Source organism: Lates calcarifer, linkage group LG17 (genome assembly GCF_001640805.2).
Source record: "Lates calcarifer isolate ASB-BC8 linkage group LG17, TLL_Latcal_v3, whole genome shotgun sequence".
Lineage (NCBI taxonomy): Eukaryota > Metazoa > Chordata > Actinopteri > Centropomidae > Lates > Lates calcarifer.
Window position 1 is genome coordinate 5,966,373 of NC_066849.1, and position 15,886 is coordinate 5,982,258.

Sequence of the window (15,886 nt, forward strand, 5' to 3'; positions counted from 1 at the left end):
CTTACATAGGGCAAGAGGCTGGGGTCGCTGTTAACTCCTGACATACTGATGAGGAAGTGCAGAATGATTTTGAGGTTCTTTGGCCAGCTGTCTGCTAATGTGGTCCACACGTTCTCAATCTCCGACCAAGCAAACTCATCCCCATACTGTAAAAATAAAACCAGTTCATGATCAATCCATTTTCCTCAATCAACATTTCCAAAACTGTCTATCCTGTAAATCTGAATCTGACACATGGTTCATCAGCTGTCTCACCTTAGCGGTCATAAACATGAGGTTGTTTAGCACCATGGTTGTTGCACGAGGGGAGCCCCAGCCCTCTCCACGGAGCCAGCGCCTGCTGTTGACCATCATGATCTCCCGGTCGATGTACATCTTCGTCATCCTCAACGCTTCCACAATCCTCTGGTCGGCGTACAGTTGGTTTAAAGTCAACCAGCTCCACATTGTTCATCCAAGGCAGGAGGTAATGCAACATTACTTGACGACCGCCAGGATGTGCTGTCTGGATACGCTGGCTCACCTCTGTAGTGGGGACAGAAGGAAGACAGTTGGTAACTGAAGCTTATTCTATGCTGCTGCACAGTAAAGGAATGTTCCCTCTTAGTTCTGCTTTCAGAGGCAAATTAAACTGTGACCTTCTAGATAATGGAACAACACCACACATAACAGCACCCTGCTGTTCAGACAATAGCCGTAAATATTTTTGAATGTAGCAAACCTGAGAAAATGGGCAGAGTTAGCTCTGGGTAAGTTCGTGCAAGCTCCTCAGACAGCTGGTAGTAAGACACAGAGTAGAGGTGTGGAAGCGGTGAGGGAGGGGTCAAGATGCCATCTGTGCGCTGGATCTCCAGTTTGTGGGCATAACGGAAGAACTTGGGTTCCAGGATCTATTAGTTTCAGATAAACAATTACAATAAATCTAAGAAACAACAAACATGTATATAGCAGTGTTCTGGAGAGTAGATGCATATATGTGCACTTTTTATGTGACAGAAATTCTGACCTGTAACAGCTGCATGGCCACTTCATAGATGTCCCTGGAAGAATCAGCTGCCTTGAACAGAATCAGGTTCAGCAGCACCACAGTGTCAAATTGGTAATCCCTAAGAGAAAATATAAAACACATCCAGTATTTGAGTAGCAATTCGCTGGCTCCACAAGGACCAACAAACCCACAAAAATGTTGTTCAAGCTGACTCTGGGAGCATGTAGTACCTGTTGTGAAAGACATTGGCGATGGCCCTAAAGCAGCCGGCAGCCACGCGACGGGAGCCGGTGTAACAGCGGTCCACAGCCCAAAACATGAGGTTGCTCTGGTCTGGATTCAGCTCCAACAGCAGCATCACAGCCTCACAACCCAGCTGGTGAACCTGGAGGACAACATAAAACAACTGTTAGAACCGTGGTCTCACTTCTTCCAGTTAGCACACACCCCCACTACATTTTACATATTGACTTCCCAATATTTTGTCAATAGGATACAGAATTACCATTAGTGTGGACACAAAAATATGTTATATTTCAAAATCAAAGCGGCCATTAAGACAACTAATATGGACTATGCAATGACAAAAACATTCTGCAGGTGCTAAAGATGTATCCCCACATGAAGTCTCTTACATCTTACATTTTGTTTACAAAATCACTCAAAAACAAAAAGGTATAATATCTTGAAAATGCTGATATGAGGGGGAAAGTGATTTAGCCTCCAATTATAAAGTCTGGATTAAAACATTATTTTAATCTTAACCGCTCCACCACTAATTGATTTTACTGTTTAGGCTCCTATTGGAATGAAATCGTTTGGTGCTGACCTCTTGCAGTACTTTTGAACACCACTGTGTAGTGCTAGTATCATGAGATATGAGCCAGTGCAACATAACTTTGACCTCAGGAAGTCTTACAGTTCAGCCAGACTGAACTGACTGCTCCTCATTAAAAAAAAAAAAAAAAAAATGAATTGCATTGTATGAGGGTTCATGAGTACATTGCCTATTTCTGTTAGAACTTTCTCTGAGCACTCTAGCTTAGTCTCATAACCAGTTCTCATCCATTACTCCCAGTGCATTCCCTGGCCGGACGTTTAAAGACAATTTTAGTGATAGCATATGCTGACATAATAGCATTTCACTTACTTTCTTGTCCTGAGAATCCAGGATGTTGTCCAGCCACTTGTAGAGGTAGCCATCAGAAGAGAGGCCAACATTGTCAGCTACAGGTCCACAACACAACACTGCAGACATGGCCTGGAGTATTGAAAAAAGCTATTAGCTATCAGTAAGTATAGGATTTCAACATTCATAGCTTTTAATGAGTTAATGTGTACCTTTAGTGCACAGTACTGATGGCGGTTGATCTGCATATTTCTGTCACTGTAGCGATCCAAAGGAGTGAACATGATGCTGAAGGGCCCGGCCCAGTGACTGAACAGCATGAAAAGACTGTGTCTCAATGACTGCTGGGGAAAGATGGTCCTCCTCTGGTGTACTGAACACAACAAGTAATGAAAGTAATACATAAGACACTAGTTTTTACACAGAGATCTGCTGCAAATAAGAATCTGGTTTCAAGTAACTAAAATTGGGAAATTGGAGAGATATACCTGGGACATTCTGTATGATATTAGCCACCAGTGCACTGAAGTGACACCGAATGTCCTTCAGTGTATCAGAATCCTTGTCATTTTCAGCCTCAAGCAGCTGCCTGGTCAGATCAACATACTCAAGCAGCGTGCTGTTCAGAGAGTGGCTCTCTCCATCTAACCCTCCGCTGGCTCTGTAAGCGTAAGCGTAAGTAAAAGTTAAAAGATATATGAAAGTCCTAATGAATTCCTAATCACACAGTACAAATTAATTATGGATTACATACATCTGACTGATGACACCAGCATCAGCCAGTAGCTCAAATATCCGGACCAGCTGGACCCTGAGGATGTCACGACGCCTGCGTCGCTTCATGTTCTGCAGATTACAGACAGTAGCATTGTAACTCAGTAAACTTTGCTAAATACAGAACTGTGACAGAAAGTTATCAATGAACAACACTTACTTCAGGTCTTCTTTCTAGAGCTTCTTTTATGATGGGATTTAGCTCCTCTAACAACTCTCTGAAGAATATGCAAGTTAAATGTAAATAAATGACAAAAGCTACATAAAAAGGTACACCAAGATATATATGTGGATCATGTTGAGTGCTGTTTACCTGAAGGCCACGGGGTTGGTCCTGCCAAGCCCCAACACAAGAGACTCTGTGATGTCCATGCTCTCAGAGCGCATCATTGGAACAATGTGTTTGAACAGGGAGGAGGGGGACGGAGTGCCAACAATCTATTAACAGACAGAAAGAACAATGTCATGGCAGAAATGTCATCTTCTAATTATTCATTGCTAGTTGCTACTATGTTACATGGGTCTTCTATCATGTTGCATTACATTTTCCTCATTTTCTGGACAAATTCCAAACCTTTTCAAGAACTGGTAATAAGCGATGTGTCTTTTTATATTCAGGACTTTGTAAATATGTGTGCATAGACTGTTGCTCCTGACCTTTGAATCATAACTGTAGCCGCTGTCCGGCGTGGACGCCAGCGTCTCAGGTGGGGAGCAGCGGACGGACCCAGAGGTGGAGGATGAGGAACACATGGAGGAGGAGGAGGCAGAGCTACAGCAGAGAATCAGGTAGTTCCTCCAAAGACCAATGTAGGAGTCACTGCTGTTCAGACTGTTCACTTTCTTGGCATTGATGGGGCTACTGCAGGTGCACATATAGGAAAGGCCGGAAATTAATGTATTATTAACATGACATGTAAAGTGCAAAACAACAACTACTGTGGAGCAAAGACAATGAGGAAACATACTTGATGTCAACTTGGGGAGACAGTAGCTGCAGACGGGTGTAGGCAAACATCCAGGCATAGTTGAGGGCAGTGGGGCAATGTTTGGGCAGGTTCTCCTGCCGCAGGTAGCTGGAGAAGCTGATGACCCAGGGGTCCTGGCCCTGAGTGACGTGGGCAAACACCCAGATGTGCGAGGGGCTCACTACATCAAACTGGTGGCTGATTGGAGATGAACTCCACTCTGCCAGCGTCTGAAGATCAATCCCACTGGGACAATACAGCAGGTTGGTCTACAGAGAAACACAAAGGGAAATGAGTTGCGTCTCAGAGTATTTCTGCAAGTTCTATGATTCTGAAAATAAGAAAGGGCATTTATACCTGGTCAGCTCCTGTGAGATGAATGAAACTCTCCAACACCGATGCACTTAATCTATCCATTACATCAATGGCCAATTCTTCATCCCCCTGAAAGATTGAAAAAGATGTCACAAATGTCAGAAAACGGAGTACTTGCAATAAAAACCATCAGCAGACTCATACACTTTTGACTACACAACAAAATTCACTGAAAGTCTCAAATAATTACCTTGCCGATGCCCAGTGCAGTGTGCAGCGCACGGACCTCCTTGAGGACGTTAACAGCCAGCCTGCGTGTGGCGGGGCGGCAGCTACAAAGCACCACCATAGCTAAACCCTCCACCACATGCAGCACACCCAACGGAGGAATGCGTTCCAGGGACAGAGAATGACCGCTGCTTGAGCTCTGTTCAAGAAAACATGCGATTAAAAATCATTTAGTTAGAATTAGAATGATGCACATTAATCACTAAACAAATCATAAGACATGAACACAAACTACACTAATGCACGTAACATATAATGGATTTAATACAGCTCACACTTCCTTGACCAACCTGTGCATCATGACTCTTATTGCTGCTTTGCACTGCCTGCCTCCATTGGCTGATGAGCTGCAGTAGCATCTTGACAGCATTGTCCAGCAGCGTGGGGTGGACATCAGTCACCTCTCGGACAATGAAGTAGGCAAAGCCTGAGAGAACATCTTCACGCCACTCTGGGAAATCCACCATCAGGGCCTGAAGAGTAGTAAAAGCAAGGCCCCGAAGCTCCTCATCCATGTGGATGGTCAGTCTAGAGGAGGAGAGGGAGTTGACAGGGAGAAATATTAGAGGACAAGTGGAGGGCCACCAGAACTACAGTATATTGTGCGGTAATGTGTCTGCACTAAAGCTTGAGAGGGTGAGTTACTTGGCTAGAAGCTCTATTAGGTCTTGTCTGCTCATGCCATCTGGTATCAGTCTTGGGATGGCGGCCACACACGTGCGGAACAGATCAATCTTTGGCTTCCTCTCTCCCCTGTAGCACAAACAATTTATACTGTCATTGGTCAGAAATACACAGAGATATGGACAGTGACATCGCAGGAAGAGTAATGTATGGATCCAGGTTGTTATTACATACGTGATCATGTCCTCAGGCTCCTTGTTGGACATCTGTACATTCGTCATGCTCATGGAGCGTCCCACCTCCTTGTCCAGGTGTCGCAGGATGTTATCTAAGGCCTTTCTTACTTGTGGGTAGTACAGTGACATGCCTGAAAACACCCAGCAAAGTCATTACACTTGCAGCAAAAAACATAACACAGGTAACATAATGCAGTTCCTGAAATCTCTCTTTTTGACAAAGCTAAAAAAAAAAAAAAGTGATGTTTCAAGAATCAAACCTACCAATGACCTTGGCTTCTTCATCTGTGAGGGTGGTATTGAGGAAGATCTTTTTGACACGTAAGGTGTTGCCAGAGGGCATGATGATTCCTGTCGTAGGCATAGGAGGCTCCCCGTCTTTCTGCTGGAGGCTGTCAGCGATAACCAAGAAGGCCCGCAAACCGATATTCATCCTCTGACAGGGCAAATAGAGGGGGAGGATGAGAGAGAGATTCCACCAACTTTCCAATAACAGTATCTCTACAAGTCTTATCTATACTTTACCTCTGGATTGATGGTAAAGGTTTTGTGAGACTTGCCCACACACAGAAGGTCATAGATAATCTCCTTCATAGCAAAGTCCAGTCTTTCCTGTGCCAACAACCAAACACACCAGTAATCACAAACACACAGTTACTACACAGCATATCCTTTGTTTTAGCTCCGTTCTTGAAATCAGCAATGTCAGTTCATTCTCCACACCTACCTGAGCTATGAACTGGATGATCTTGACAAAGATGTTGAGGGGCGTGTCCCTTGGCACCACACTGCGGGAACCTTTGGGGAAAAGTGCTGAAACGATGCTGAGTAGCCGACTAGGAGGAAAAACAGGAACATCTATAAGCACATTAAGTTCTAAACAAAGCCCTTATTTATACAACTTTTACATGATGGCCATGGATTGCAGAAGATTTGGTATTGTGTGTGTGTAAGCATATGCAGCCTGATCAACTCCGAGATGGCCCTGGAACTGACCTCTGTGTGACTGTATTACTCTCACACTTGATCCTGATGATATAGACCCACAGCAATCTGTAGAGAGACTCCAGCGCTACACGGGACATTTTTGGGTCCTTGTTCTGTGGATGTAAAAAGAATAATATAAGCCACTTAATTTCACAACAACACAATTTCACTACCCACCTGATCAGGTTGTTGTTGTCTGAAGAAACTCAGATTAAACACATTAAAACTGCACAACAGTGTGCACACAAATGACACCATAATTCTTCAGTCTGTGTGCATCACTTTTAATGAGTCACTGGTTGATGTCTGTGCATTGAAAGTCCACATGGTCTGATGCTCATCAATAAAACTGGTTAAATACATGACCTGTATTTAGAAATGCTGTGTATGGAGACAGTCATTTTCAACCACAGGGAGTCATCTTTAGTAAAATAACTAAGTCATTTTAACACATACATTTTTGAATTGAAATCAGATAATTGTGTCCTAGAACAGAAGACATCCAGTCAATATTTTTGTTATGCCGAACATTCATATTGCTGAGATACGTGCACAGGTCCATACTGTGAGCAACCATGCTCAGAGTGTGTGATGTGGTCATGGTGGAAGGATTTACATGTCAGGTTCAGGTTAGTTTCTTTGTACCCATAAGTGGGTTTGGTTTGCAGGCAAGGCATCCATCTTGACACACATTTTACAAACACAGACAATAGACGGACCAAATAAAAGAACTCAAGGTTCCAATCATCACTTAACCACAAAAAATAAAAATAAAATAAATACATCAACATTGCCTCTGAGCAATTTGTTTATCTGAGTGATGGCTACTGGAGCAAAGCTGTTTTAATATTGACTATGTGACAGCTTTACTCTGATGACATGCTGGAGTTTTGTAGTTAACCCAAACTGCATTAGGCACCTATGGCTTATACCTGTCCACCTTTCCACTCCAAACAAAATACTGAACATCCATATTTTGATGTGGAACAATTTTCAATAAAGTTGAAAAATTGTGTCGTCAATCTGGTAATCACGGTCTGTCCCTGCCCCCAGATTAACACAGATGGCTTTATTTAAACATGGTATCTCATTAAAGGAGTAGGAACTAGAGGCAGACATCTCAAAACCTGGAGTCAGTGGAAAAAAACAACAGTTTGCAGTTTGTTTTTGTACTGTAACCATATCTTTCTGTCTGCAACTCAACAACAGAACACTAGATGACTGTGCACAAACAAATGCAGTTTGTCAACTACGACCATTTGAGGTCAGAATTTTTACTTTGATCTATTTTAAAACCATGTAAAATATAGTGAATTGTATATATAGCGTATTGGCTTGGTTAAAAAACAAAACAAAACAAGGCAAATTAAATTAATGCTGAAAATCTGAAAACCTCTCACTTCAGTTCTGTGTACATAAAGGATCTCTGTCAAACATTGATTAGCAACTTAATAAAGACAATTTTCAGTCCTAATGTTAACAGCCAATGTGCAGGTACTGGATTCTGCAACATGAAAACTGAGAACACAGTGTGGCTGCTGCCAGACAGCCTGTTACCCTATAAGGAACTCAAAGAGAAAAACAAGATGTACCACTGCCAGACCTCAGTGTGAAAACACCAAATTCCATGATAGCCAAATGAATTTATCTTTTAATTCTTTGATGCTTCTATAAGCTTTTCTGACCCTTTAGTAATAAACTGTAGGGCTGCACAATACTGAAATGTGTAAGAAATAATGGTCTGATAGTTTTTATTATTCATTTTTGGTCAAAAACAAAATTTCACATAACACTGTAATGCCAACACATAGTGTCTCTACTGTGTTTTGCTTTGTGTAGCTGCAAATGTCTAAAAACAAACCCATTTAAGCATAGAATCTGTAACTATGTATCATGCATCCCTTAAAAACAAACACGTATCTACAGTAAAAATCTAAATATGTAAAGGGATATCACCACTGTTCATGAACACAAACCAGCTCAAAAACATCACAAGTTCCTCTTGACTACTTTCATTGAGAAACACTTCAGTGTCACTGTCACAACAGAGAACAACTCACTACCCTATTAGCCACGCAGGAGGAACTGTACTACCCTATGTCCTGGTGAGGGCCTGGACCATTAAAAGGAAAGAGAGCACCAGGCAGGTCACTGACACCAGATAACTCACCTGCAGCGTCTCAATCTGCTTTCGGATGCTGTTGTTAGACGGCATCTGGAGCGAGTCAATGTGAGAAAAAGATCAAATGACAGGAGACAAAGAATGTAGGGTTTGGGGAGGGACACATGCAAGTTATAGGCAAAAACAAAAACATAACCTAAACAAATATGACAAGAGCAGTCCAAAGTGTCTTTACTCTTGTCAGTGTGACAGTAAATAAATTAACACAAATTTTCTGAAATGAAACATAATGAACTGTTTAACATGCCACGTGTATCAGTGGCATGGAAGAAATGCAAAGTAACAGTCCATTTGTATTTGATATGATATTATTATATCTCAACATAGAATGAGCAAAATTAATCTTAATTTATAAGTGCAAAAGCAAAGCAACATAAGGTGTGCTGTGGTCTGGAAATCAGACAGTGAGACAAAGAAAATGCACATAAATAGAGGAGTGGGTGTGAGGGGAACACAGAAGGATGAGGAACGGGACATTTAAAGATGTAGATGGAAAAAAAAAAAAATATATATATATATATATATATATATATATATATATATATTTTTTTTTTTTTTTAAGAAAAAAAATAAAAATATATATATATATATATATATATATATTGCTCTTTTTTTTTTTTAAGGAAAAAAACCAACCAAAAAAGTTAAACTAAATTGCCTGTTTCACCTACAAAGCTGACGAGAAGCAACACCCAAGTCAACAGTCCATTCAAATCCATGTCAAGCACACTCAAAACGCAAACTGTTACATTTTAACCCTGTGGGGATCATACTTTAAAGTAGGGCTGCACAATTATGGGAAAATTCTAATCTCCATTAGTTTGTAAAAAATAATGTTATCACCAATGTTTTCACTTATCACTGCAGTGTTTCAAGAAACAATGTTAATTAATCTTTTTAAAATATCCAAGTTATATTGACAAGCAAATTCTACAATTTCACTGTGCTTGCACACTGACAAAATTCTGGGTCTGCGTCTCAAACCAAGATAAAGTCACATTTTGAAATGATCTATATTTGACTGTAATTTGACAATAAAATCTTTGCTAACAACCTAATCTCTATTTTAAATGTGAGTCACATGTACACTGGTATTCAAATTATGTGATTTGTTAAGTGTATGGGAGGGGGTTGATACATCACAGCAAGGCTCTCTGGGGAAACAGAGAACATTACACTTCAAATACTGCTGAATAACTAACACATTTATTAACTATATTTAACCATCAAAAACTTAAAACTTTTAATGAGTAATTATGATGACCATACTATTATAATAAATACAACAATAATAATCATAATAGTAATTATTTAGCCCTTACATTAAGAATTCCTAAGAGCAGCCACAGGGTTAAAATCACTGATTGGACGCGAAGCCCTAAATCACTGAAATCATCACTACACTCGAGCCATCACACAAATCCATAAAACGATCAAAAGACCAGCAACACCAATCAGGTAACAATCTGACTGCGATTTTTAAATTAAGAAATCTAAAACAATTACAGTGGTGAAAGAGAATGTTGGAATGAGATCATTGAGAAAACAGACGGCCATTCAAAACCATCGGAAATCACTAACACAATGGACGCAAAAACTGAAATTTATCCACCACAAGATCATACAATTCCCACAAAAGGTAATCAATGGAAAAAGACAGTCATTGAGTTGGTCAGTCAATCAGTGATTTTGTCAGTCAGCCTGTGGGTTTAATCAGCTCTGTGATGGTCAGGGAAAGGAGGAAAGTAGGTTTGATCTGTTCGTAATTGGTTTACAAGGAGTCATTAACAGACCTGAGTCAAAATAGCACTTGAGATAACATAATATGGAAAGTGGATTATATACAGTTTAGCTAAAATTTTCGAGGTTGAGGTTAAAGCTGCTGCACATTGATTTATTTCATATTTCACATCACTGTGAAATTCGTTGTGGTTTCACTAGTGAATATTAGAGACATCTAATCTTTTATTACACGTTTGCACTCTGTCCATCCTGAGCATAAATTAGCTTAAAATGGGCAAAAGCCTCACATTGTTATCTTCAGAAAAGGCTCTATTATTACCATATCAAATCAAGTGCTATTCCTGTCCAGATCTGGTTGTTGATAATGGAAGGGAAAGTACATTATGATCTTTAGACAGAACCACAAAGCACACCCTTCACAACTTCTTCATTCAGTGGTATTAATCATGTACTAACCACAGAGGATCCAAACACCAATAATTCCTTTCCTCTTTCCAGTAATAAATATTGATGATTTAACATTGTAATCAGTTTCACAAAAACAGTGTTTAGTTATGAGCTTGAATTAAGTCATTTTATACTGCTACCAAGAAGACCAAACTTTTATTTTAGGTTTCATAACATGAGTCATAAGACTTCTGGGGTTTAAACTGAATTAGGCATTGTCGAGCCAAGTATGGTGCCCTCAAAACACTTTAATCTGAAGAATACAGTCATTGTGCTATTCTTCAGAGCTACAGTGTATAAACTTTGTGAAGTGGATTGTGTGTGTAAGGGCTCAGGCTGGCAGTACCTTCAGGTGCGAGAGGCAGTTCTGGAGGAAGATGTGCCAGTTGTTGAGGAAGAACTGCTTCTGACTAACGCACAGCAAGCACGTCACCAGAGGATACAGAGCCTGGGAGAAAAATGATGTGAAAAAGATGTGAAAAAACTGAGAAAAGCAAGACCTCTCTTAAAACTGTTTTGAAGTTGGTCTGGAAACACACAGGATTTACAGGAAGGCTGTATTTATTCATTAGAAGTTTTAATATTTATGGATGACAATGACAGAGTTGGTTTGCTGAGGCCAATAATGATGTTGACAAAATACAGGAAGAGTGAAACAGAAAAGGAGAAGGAAGTTGTAAAGATGCAAAGTAAATAGTGATAGGCATGAGGGGGTATAGAGAAAAAAAACATTATTACCAAAGAGTGCTTCTTTCTGGAACTAAGGTCAAATGTTGTCTGGTACAGCATCTCCACAAAGTTCTTGAGGCATGGAACATTGACTTCATTTTTCACCGCCTGAGAATGGAACGAGTCATTACCATGGATTTTAAACTGACAAAAGTAAACTAGCAAATTCTTCCATATAGAGACCAAAACAAATGTTACTCACAGCTGCGACAGGGATGAGGATCTCAACAAAAAGGCCTGCTAAAGCGTGTTTTATGTCCTTATCCTTGACTTCCAGGAAATACTGAGCACACTCCTAGGAAAGGACAGCAAAAGTGCACATGTAAAGAAGAATAAACAAAGAATAAACACATAAACTGGCAGGTATTGCTTCATTTGCCTCTGTTGAAGCATTTTGTGACTGTACTGTTTTAATATAAGACCTGTAGAACAGAAACTTATGCCTACTGTAAATTCTTGAATCAGTCAAATATCTACAAGCCCATGTCTTAACTCTGAGTAAAATGTGCATAACATATAAAAGATCTGTAATATAAAGCATTACAACACTAATGCAGAACCTGAAGCTGCGGCTCACATGACAAGAGAAGAACCATCACAGCATCCTGTTATTGTTATTTTTCCCCGATATCCTGAGTCACTGAGGCAGGGAGACATTGTTCTAATCATCTTATTGACTTTATTAAGAGTCAAAGTAAGTAAGTAATGGATTTTGTTTCTTAAATGTCAAAACAAAATTTAAGTACCCAATATTGGTGAGTGGTTTTAAAAGGTCATTATATGGCTAGAAACCATGATATGTGCTGAAATGGAGCAGTGGACATAAGCCACAACATGTTCCATTAACACATTAAGAAATCACAGTCCTGTTAAGAGAGAACAATCAGTATGTTGCTGTATAGAGATTAATGAGAAAGCTACTGCCCCATTCAGAGCTCTTGGCAAAGTCTGAAACACAGATACCCCCACTCCCCTTCTTGGCAAACGTCACCTTTGATCGTTACTTATTTAGCTTCATGAGCCATTGCTACTGAGAGATGCTGAGTCTGAGCAAAGAGGCAAGAGTTTAAAAAAAAGCATCTGGTGCAATTAAGCAAATATGTGTAAATAAATGACTTTACCTGCATGAACTGAAAAGAAGCCTCAAAATCCTCAACAGGATACATTTTAACCCGGAAGAACTTCATGCCCATGATGAGACTGATGATACTCTGGACTACATAAGGACTCTGCTCTTTTTGCCTGAGCTCCTTCAGTTCTGTGATGAACTTCTTCCTCACTGCCTGAAACCTGTGCACACACACGAACACACACAAAGATATATACATTTACACTTACATTTTTAAAAAAAAAACCTCCCCAAAGAAATGTGACAGGTTGAGAGTGAGTGAGAATGTGATAAGCTGTAAACAATTCAGCCATGGTTTAAGATAAGAAGAATTGCTTACTTTGACTGTGTAAGGACTCCAATGACCTCAGCATACAGGTCTGCAATGATGTGCACATTGCCAGTGTTGGGGCCACAGTACCTGTAAATTGATGAAGCGGATCTCATCACATCTTGAACAGACACCTTTTGGAACAATCTGTGCTATATCACTGATGCTACATCAAAACCACAATGCACAAAGCAACAACTTACTTGAGGCTCACACAAGTTGCTCAACAAGAGGCAGTTGTTGTTTAAGTGTCATTAAAGATACAGACTGTTTATAAAGTGACTGACTGTAGAGCCACTCTATTCAAACACATAAATAAATGACTGACTCACTACTGTAAAGCCAAATTCAGTGCATTCATCACCACTTTTTATTTATGTGTTGTTCATCTGTGCCAGTAGTCTGAGTTCATGCTCACTTACCCCTCTTTGTGTTTAAAGTGCTTGAATGCCAGGTTTAGAACTTCATGTACTAAAACATCTGGCACTGGATGAAGAGGAATCTGTGACGTAAACATGGAATCATTAGTCGTATTAAAAGCATTGATAGTCTTCATTCTTTCTCTTTTCTACCATTCACTACCCTCCCTATAGGAGCAAAGCCAAGGACAACTTAGCTCTGGTCTCCAGGGATTGGCTCTTAGCTCAGAATCTGGACAGTCCACTTTAGAATCAAACTGAGTTGGAAGTTGGTATGGAGCCATTTGTTTATTTACTTTGCCCCCCTTGTGGGGGAAAGACCTACTGATATCACCGTAGTTCATTTCTGTACCACAGAAGATAAAAAATAAAGAAGTACAACATTAAACAATATTATCTTAGTCTGTAAATTGTTAGAGAGACCATCAGATAAAAGTACAGTGATCCCAACTCTCTTATCAGTGGTGAATCCTTAGTTTAAATGAATAGTAGCAATAAAAAGGTGGACAAGGACTTCAAACTAATTATTATATTGATAAATCCTGCATCTGTTCAGTGGGTGCTAAAGTACAGCTACATAAATGTACTAGTTATGACTTTAACAAATGTAACATCACATCAACAGTGACACAGACCCAGAACTCCAGTTCTCTTGTATAGAGGAATGTACAACAGAAATATAAGACATAGTACATATAATACTGTAGAAGAACCTATCATGTGCACAACTACATGCTAAGTGCTTGGATAAGATAATGTCAATAACAGGTCAAACAGGTGCTCAGCATGTCCTCTTCAATATGTAAATATTCAGTAGTCACATGACCCCAACAACCCAACTGGCAAGAACTTTTTATAGTCACTGTAAAACAGCATATGAAAACGCAGTGTCAGATAGCTCACCTGTTTTAGAACTTCCACTGAAACTAAACAAAAAATGAAATCTATGGCTAAGTCTCTCCGTTCCAGAAGGTAATCTTTATCCCGGTGCTGTTCATCTCTACAGAGCAGGAAAGAAAATAAAGATAAAGAATAATTCATCTCAAAACTGACAACAAAAAACCCCCATGAAGTGAATAAAAGAAGATGAGCATCTCACCCTTTGGACTTAGTACTGGAGCGAGGCCTGTACTCATAAGACTCATCTTCAGTGCCACTCTGCCGTCTGTACCAGTCGAACAGTGTGCGCAGTAGGGAGGGCAAACAGTGTTCTGCTATTGAGCTCATAGAGCTTATTAACTGGAAAATAATAATATATATTAAATATTACAATATTAGATTCACCCATTATTACAAATAAACCACATATTCTGCATTTTGCACGTGTGAGTTAAATAACAAATACGCTACTAAAAGCACTACAACTGTGGAGAGAATGGTGTCCCACAAGCACAGATTTAAAGTGGATAATCAATAGCTGAGTAGCACACGGGGGAAGTATAGACCAGAAGTTTTCTCAACTAGTGGGTGATATATTGTAGCTATTGATTGCGATTTAGAGTGTGGTGCTGGATGACATGCTGAGCACATCATAGAGTGCTGCTACACTATTGAGCAGCATCACAACACACATGATTATGTGGTTTTCATGTGTAGGACGACAGAAATAACAGGCTGTGCTCCTAACATCTTAGTAGTATTTTGATTGCATCAGTGATAATTTCAGATGGTGCCTTGTGTCTACATTAACAGGCTAAAAAACAGTTTGAGATTATCTAATAGGCGTATGTCTCTACATAGCAACAGCTGTATTCTTCTGAGAAAGCAGTAAATCCTATTACTAACAAGTAAACACAGAAAACAAGAAAATAGCATTTTTGTGGGTCAAGATTACCGTGAACAGTTTTTAGACAATACATAAAGCATGAGATGAAGTGATCAGTTCGCATAGAGTTTTTAAGTGTATGTGTATGTGCGTGCGTGTGTGTGTAAGGGTCAGTGCAGTGTGATGAGGGAGGTGGATGATGGATGCTAGGTAGGAGAGTTATGCAACTGCTCCTTCTGCCCTTATGGCGTCAGGCAGATACACTCCAGCACCCAATGCTGATTTACTGCTGAGGATGACACAGCGATTCTACGCTCTCACTTTTGCGCTCTCTATACCCATTTTCTCTCCCTCACTCACAATGGGGACAGCTGGATCTATAGCACCATATCCTCATTGGCTTTGTGTTGTGCTGAACAAAGCATTCTGCAGCAGGCAGGCCCATTGTATAGAGTTCTGCACCAGCTACAGATGAGGGACAGACAGGCCATTGAGTGGGGGATTGATTGGGTGGAGCTGGGCATTCAAATACTGCGTACGCATACAGAGGTGAGAAAGAGGACTGTTTATGGCTCTGGGAAATGACTGTGTCATATCCATACACCTACATGTGAAACAGTTTCTTACATCCTGGTCATTACTATGACTGGACTGACCTGGTCAAATTGTGCATCTTCCCCTCTCTGGAGGGACCGGGACAGGGGTTTCTCCTGTAAGAGAGGTGAGAGAGAGCGAGAGAGAAAGAGATGAAGAATAAGTGTGTTACTAACCAAGCAGACATACAATTGGTACATGTATAACAGTAGATAACTGTCAGACAAGCAGCAGTTCTGGTGATGAGTAAACAAGCAAA

At 40.2% G+C, this 15,886-nt stretch overlaps 1 protein-coding gene across 1 annotated transcript in view; it reads right to left on the bottom strand.

Moving 5' to 3' along the window:
- Positions 1-15,886, bottom strand: part of fryl (furry homolog, like) — a 51,797-nt gene that overhangs the window by 21,773 nt on the left and 14,138 nt on the right. Inside the window, 32 exon segments of the mRNA XM_018669830.2 lie at positions 6-146; positions 256-373; positions 375-525; positions 722-890; positions 1,007-1,106; positions 1,219-1,373; positions 2,139-2,249; positions 2,330-2,490; positions 2,606-2,778; positions 2,872-2,963; positions 3,052-3,109; positions 3,205-3,329; positions 3,549-3,753; positions 3,860-4,128; positions 4,217-4,303; positions 4,425-4,601; positions 4,753-4,990; positions 5,108-5,215; positions 5,321-5,453; positions 5,587-5,758; positions 5,848-5,934; positions 6,050-6,158; positions 6,319-6,422; positions 11,028-11,129; positions 11,420-11,518; positions 11,613-11,705; positions 12,532-12,700; positions 12,859-12,939; positions 13,272-13,351; positions 14,172-14,268; positions 14,368-14,507; positions 15,690-15,743. Of these exon segments, the coding sequence (XP_018525346.1) occupies positions 6-146; positions 256-373; positions 375-525; positions 722-890; positions 1,007-1,106; positions 1,219-1,373; positions 2,139-2,249; positions 2,330-2,490; positions 2,606-2,778; positions 2,872-2,963; positions 3,052-3,109; positions 3,205-3,329; positions 3,549-3,753; positions 3,860-4,128; positions 4,217-4,303; positions 4,425-4,601; positions 4,753-4,990; positions 5,108-5,215; positions 5,321-5,453; positions 5,587-5,758; positions 5,848-5,934; positions 6,050-6,158; positions 6,319-6,422; positions 11,028-11,129; positions 11,420-11,518; positions 11,613-11,705; positions 12,532-12,700; positions 12,859-12,939; positions 13,272-13,351; positions 14,172-14,268; positions 14,368-14,507; positions 15,690-15,743 (4,158 nt within the window).